Consider the following 4,026-nt stretch of genomic DNA (forward strand, 5'->3'; position numbering starts at 1 on the left):
ACTGGAGAAAAAAATAATAATAAGAAGAATATTAACAGGTGACAAAATGCAAGAAAACTGTGATTGATACTGAAGACAACCCAGAAGAATGTTGGGGATGTCACAGGAAATATTTAGACAATTCATATTTTATACTGTTCAGGCTTTCAACTCCAACAGATATTTTAAAAAGTGCATTATAGGACCACAGGTTTGGTTTTAAGTATCCTGTGTTTTCTGTAGTCACTGACTACTGCAAAAAGAGCCTATCAGGTGACTGAAAGGAAGACCGGGTTTTTGCTGAACTAATCAAATGAAGGTTAGATTCTATTGTGATCATCAGACTTTAAAGATGAGCATCTGGCTGATGATGATCTGGGTGTCTCACACCATGGGAACAGGTAAACAGTTGTGAGATATATTTATTTGTTTGTATATTTGTGTTTCGTAAGATACTTTTTTTTTTTCACTTTAGCAAACATTTAATATGCAAATGACAATGGATGGCCTAAATACATTGATGGGCTAGAATTTCGTTATTTCAAAAATGAAATTCTTCTTTGTTGTTTGAAATTGAGTTGTATAAGAGCCACAATAGAAAAGAGCTAAAACAATAACAAACATTACAATCTTTTCATCTAGCGACAAAGCCGTTCATTGTAACACAATGGCCAACAGTGGCTGAAGTAATGGCTGGAGAGGATGTCATTTTAAACTGCAACATTGTAGAGTTGTACTCCCCGTGTTCGACAGTGACTTGGCTGAAAGTCATTCCCGAGAATGCGACGATCAGCCTCACCGATAGACTTCAAATGGACCCTCATCACTCATCCAACCAGTGTAATGGTGTTTGTACTGCTGTTATCACCAATTCAACAGTGCATGACTCCAGTATGTACTACTGTGCAGCTGTGCAAAGCCGCTTTGCTCACATTGGTAATGGATCCAGAGTCATTGTGAAAGGTGAGATCTGCTCTTATTAAAAATTATGATTTCTTTATTGTGAATTTATGCATTATTTTGTTGATAGCAATATATGTACACAGAAGACAAAACAAGATAAAAGATATCATCGGTGGCACTATGGCTGGTCAATCTTAAGACTTTTCAATGTATTAGACAATGGGCTACACAAAAATGAAGTGCAAAACATCCTACAATAACATTTTGAAGTGATTAATAAAAAATTTAAAAAAAAGTGTGTGTGTGTGTGTGTGTGTGTGTGTGTGTGTGTGTGTGTATATATATATATATATATATATATATATATATATATATATATATATATATATAATAGAATAGAATATTGCATATTTCTATTCATTTTCTCCATGGAAATGAATGTGCAACTACCTACAAGATTTTTTTTTAGCTTCCAAAAGAGGGTTTTCATAGTGATGCCATAGAAGAACCATTTTTGGTTACCCAAACAATCCCTCAGTGAACAGTTCTTGAAAGTACCATTTTTTTTCCACTACAAAGAATTTTTTGTGGAATATAAAATTTCCATGGATGTTAAAGGTTCTTCATGAAACCAAAAATTGCAATCTCTTTCCAGAACACACTGTTTTTCCTGTTATTGATATTCTTACACCGCTGTTCACAAACGGTCCTTTGGTCCCACTTTTATGTGTTGTGAATGGGGCCGAGGCTTCTCGGGTTCATATGTCCTGGACTGTGGAGGGGAGAAAAGAGAAAGGACTGCCAGTTTTGACAAATGGAAATGCTGGTGCCATCCAGATAACTAGGAACCAGATCCTGATTACTGCTGAGGAGTGGGAAAGGAAGGTGCAGTGTGTGTGTGTAGTGGAGTTTGGAGGACAGCTTTATACAAAGACCCTTGGTACAGTATAACAGTATCTCAGTAAAAATATGCATCACTGTTCAAAAGTTTGTGGTCAGTGAGATTTTTTCATGGTTTACACAAGAATATGAAGCAGCACAACTGTTTTCAACATTGATAATACTACTTATTGAGCATCAAATCAGCATATTAGAATTATTTCTGAAGGATCATGTGACACTGAAAACTGGAATAATGATGCTGAAAAATCAGCTTTACATCTCAGGAATAAATTAAATTTTTAAATATTTTCAAATAGAAATCAGCTATTTTAAATTCTAATAATATTTCACAATATTACTGTTTTACTGTATTTTTGATCAAATAATTGCATTGGTGAGCATAAGAGACTCGAACATTAAAATATTAAAAAATCTAACTGACCCCAAACTTTTAGTGTATATTTAATTAGTCAAGTTTCTTTATTCATTGTTTTCTAATGAACATCTTTGACTTGAATATTCTGTTTTATTTTTCTAAAGGCACCTTTTCATATTTTCTCTTTCCACAGATGCACCAGATGTGTGTTATGCTGTGAAATACATATATCTGTCTGTGTGCTTAATTTTTGGTCTGCTGCTTCTGATAACAGTGATAGTTTACAGTCTGGGACAGAAAACTGTTGTGATGATGTGTCTATGCAAAAACATATAATTTCAGAGTTTTGAGTTTTTATCTGTTATTTTGCTCTGACACATTATTATTTGTCAAACTTATTTTGGCATTTGGCATTGCTGTACATCAGATGAAAGATGGCAACAGTTACTAATATTAGCATGAGTAACTGTGATGTTTTTGTTCAGCTTTTTGTTGATTGTTAAGGATCTTTGAAGTTTTGAATGTGTTCAAGTGAAATGTCAAAGTGAACTGAAAGGGTAAATTTAGACTTTCACCTAATATGTTCTGAACTTTGTTTATTACAATAAAGTGAATAAAATACCCAAATAAAATAAATGTATTGTTTGACCCGATTTTTCTTGAAATCATATGAATTTACATCAATAATCTAAAACCAGAGAAAATAAAATAACTATATAAATAATTATATTTTCATATATTACGGTATTTGTTATTCCTTATAGCCAATAAAAGTGTCAGTGTAATAATTAAATGTAAAAAAAAACAAAAAAAAAAAAAACACCAGTTATTAAATATTGTGCCTGATGTGCCTTCTGTTACGTATGGCAGGGCCTGAAAGTGATTTTGTTGTTGTTGTTGTTTCTCTGTGTCCTCTTTATCGTGTGGTTGCATGCTTCACGCAAGCAAAATGGTGATGTGGACCTCACCTCATATTGGTAAATGTCCACCCTTTGCTTTGTCAGCGGAAAAAAATCAGTCTAAAAAGTACCGCAGTGAAACCTCAAAGATGCATAATTCCAACCTCAAAGTCTTTGGTGGAACAACAGAACTGCTGATTTTATTCAAATTAACTAGGACACAACCATGTGCCACATTGCTTTAGTCTTAGAGCATATTCATGTGTTTAGTAATTGTTTAATTTTTTTTTTTTTATGTTAAATGGGTGGCAGTTTGTGTGTTATACATCAAGAGTGCAACAGAGATGACATGATTTTGCTGCTTTACTCAACCCACACAGAATTCACGCAGTTCTTGTTTAAATTATTATTATTATTATTATTATTATTATTATTATTATTATTATTTTTTTTTTTTTTTTTCAGATTTAAATCAACCTTGAAAAAGCATGGTATCCAGTTTCTGTGTAATTTAATATATATGCAATAGTCATTATAGTTATTACATTTTTTATTTAAGCAATATCAAATAAGCAAAAGTGTTGTCATTCTGGCTTGAACACAGATTCACTGCAGTGCTGATATTCAGACCAACATGATTATCAGTGTGAAAATAACCAGTTAATATTGAGTAATGCACATTAATAATAGTCAGTATATGTAATAGACAGTTAAGTCAAGTCAAATCATCTTTATTTATATAGCGCTTTAAACAAAAAAAGATTGCGTCAAAGCAACTGAACAACATTTTACAACAGTAAAGCCAGTTTCTTTGTCTGTTTTTGCTTCACCAACAAAAACAGTTATTAAAAACTAATGCATGGCCAGTATTTGTGCGAGCAAGTTGCAGTAAAGCATTTCATTCATACATTAATCTGTTTTAAACTAATTGGATGAGTGATGATCAGTGTCTCACACATAAAGTCTTTCACTTGTTTATTTTGTGAA

At 32.6% G+C, this 4,026-nt stretch overlaps 1 protein-coding gene across 1 annotated transcript; it reads left to right on the top strand.

Moving 5' to 3' along the window:
* The first annotated feature begins 326 nt into the window (after window positions 1-326).
* On the top strand, window positions 327-2,760 carry LOC122148873. Its single transcript, XM_042777200.1, has 4 exons — window positions 327-380; window positions 622-942; window positions 1,538-1,822; window positions 2,334-2,760. Exons 1-4 carry the CDS (start codon window positions 332-334, stop codon window positions 2,474-2,476), a joined length of 798 nt encoding a protein of 265 aa, XP_042633134.1. The 5' UTR covers window positions 327-331; the 3' UTR covers window positions 2,477-2,760.
* Window positions 2,761-4,026: the final 1,266 nt, after the last annotated feature.

The sequence above is a fragment of the Cyprinus carpio genome, chromosome A19 (assembly GCF_018340385.1).
Source record: "Cyprinus carpio isolate SPL01 chromosome A19, ASM1834038v1, whole genome shotgun sequence".
NCBI classification, from domain to species: Eukaryota; Metazoa; Chordata; class Actinopteri; order Cypriniformes; family Cyprinidae; genus Cyprinus; species Cyprinus carpio.

Excerpts from the sequence above, each read along its gene's own strand:
- LOC122148873 (XM_042777200.1), top strand. The coding sequence starts at position 332 with ATGAGCATCTGGCTGATGATGATCTGGGTGTCTCACACCATGGGAACA. Across the intron at positions 381-621 it reads GTCTCACACCATGGGAACAG|CGACAAAGCCGTTCATTGTA; the intron begins GTAAACAGTTGT and ends CTTTTCATCTAG. Across the intron at positions 943-1,537 it reads ATCCAGAGTCATTGTGAAAG|AACACACTGTTTTTCCTGTT; the intron begins GTGAGATCTGCT and ends ATCTCTTTCCAG.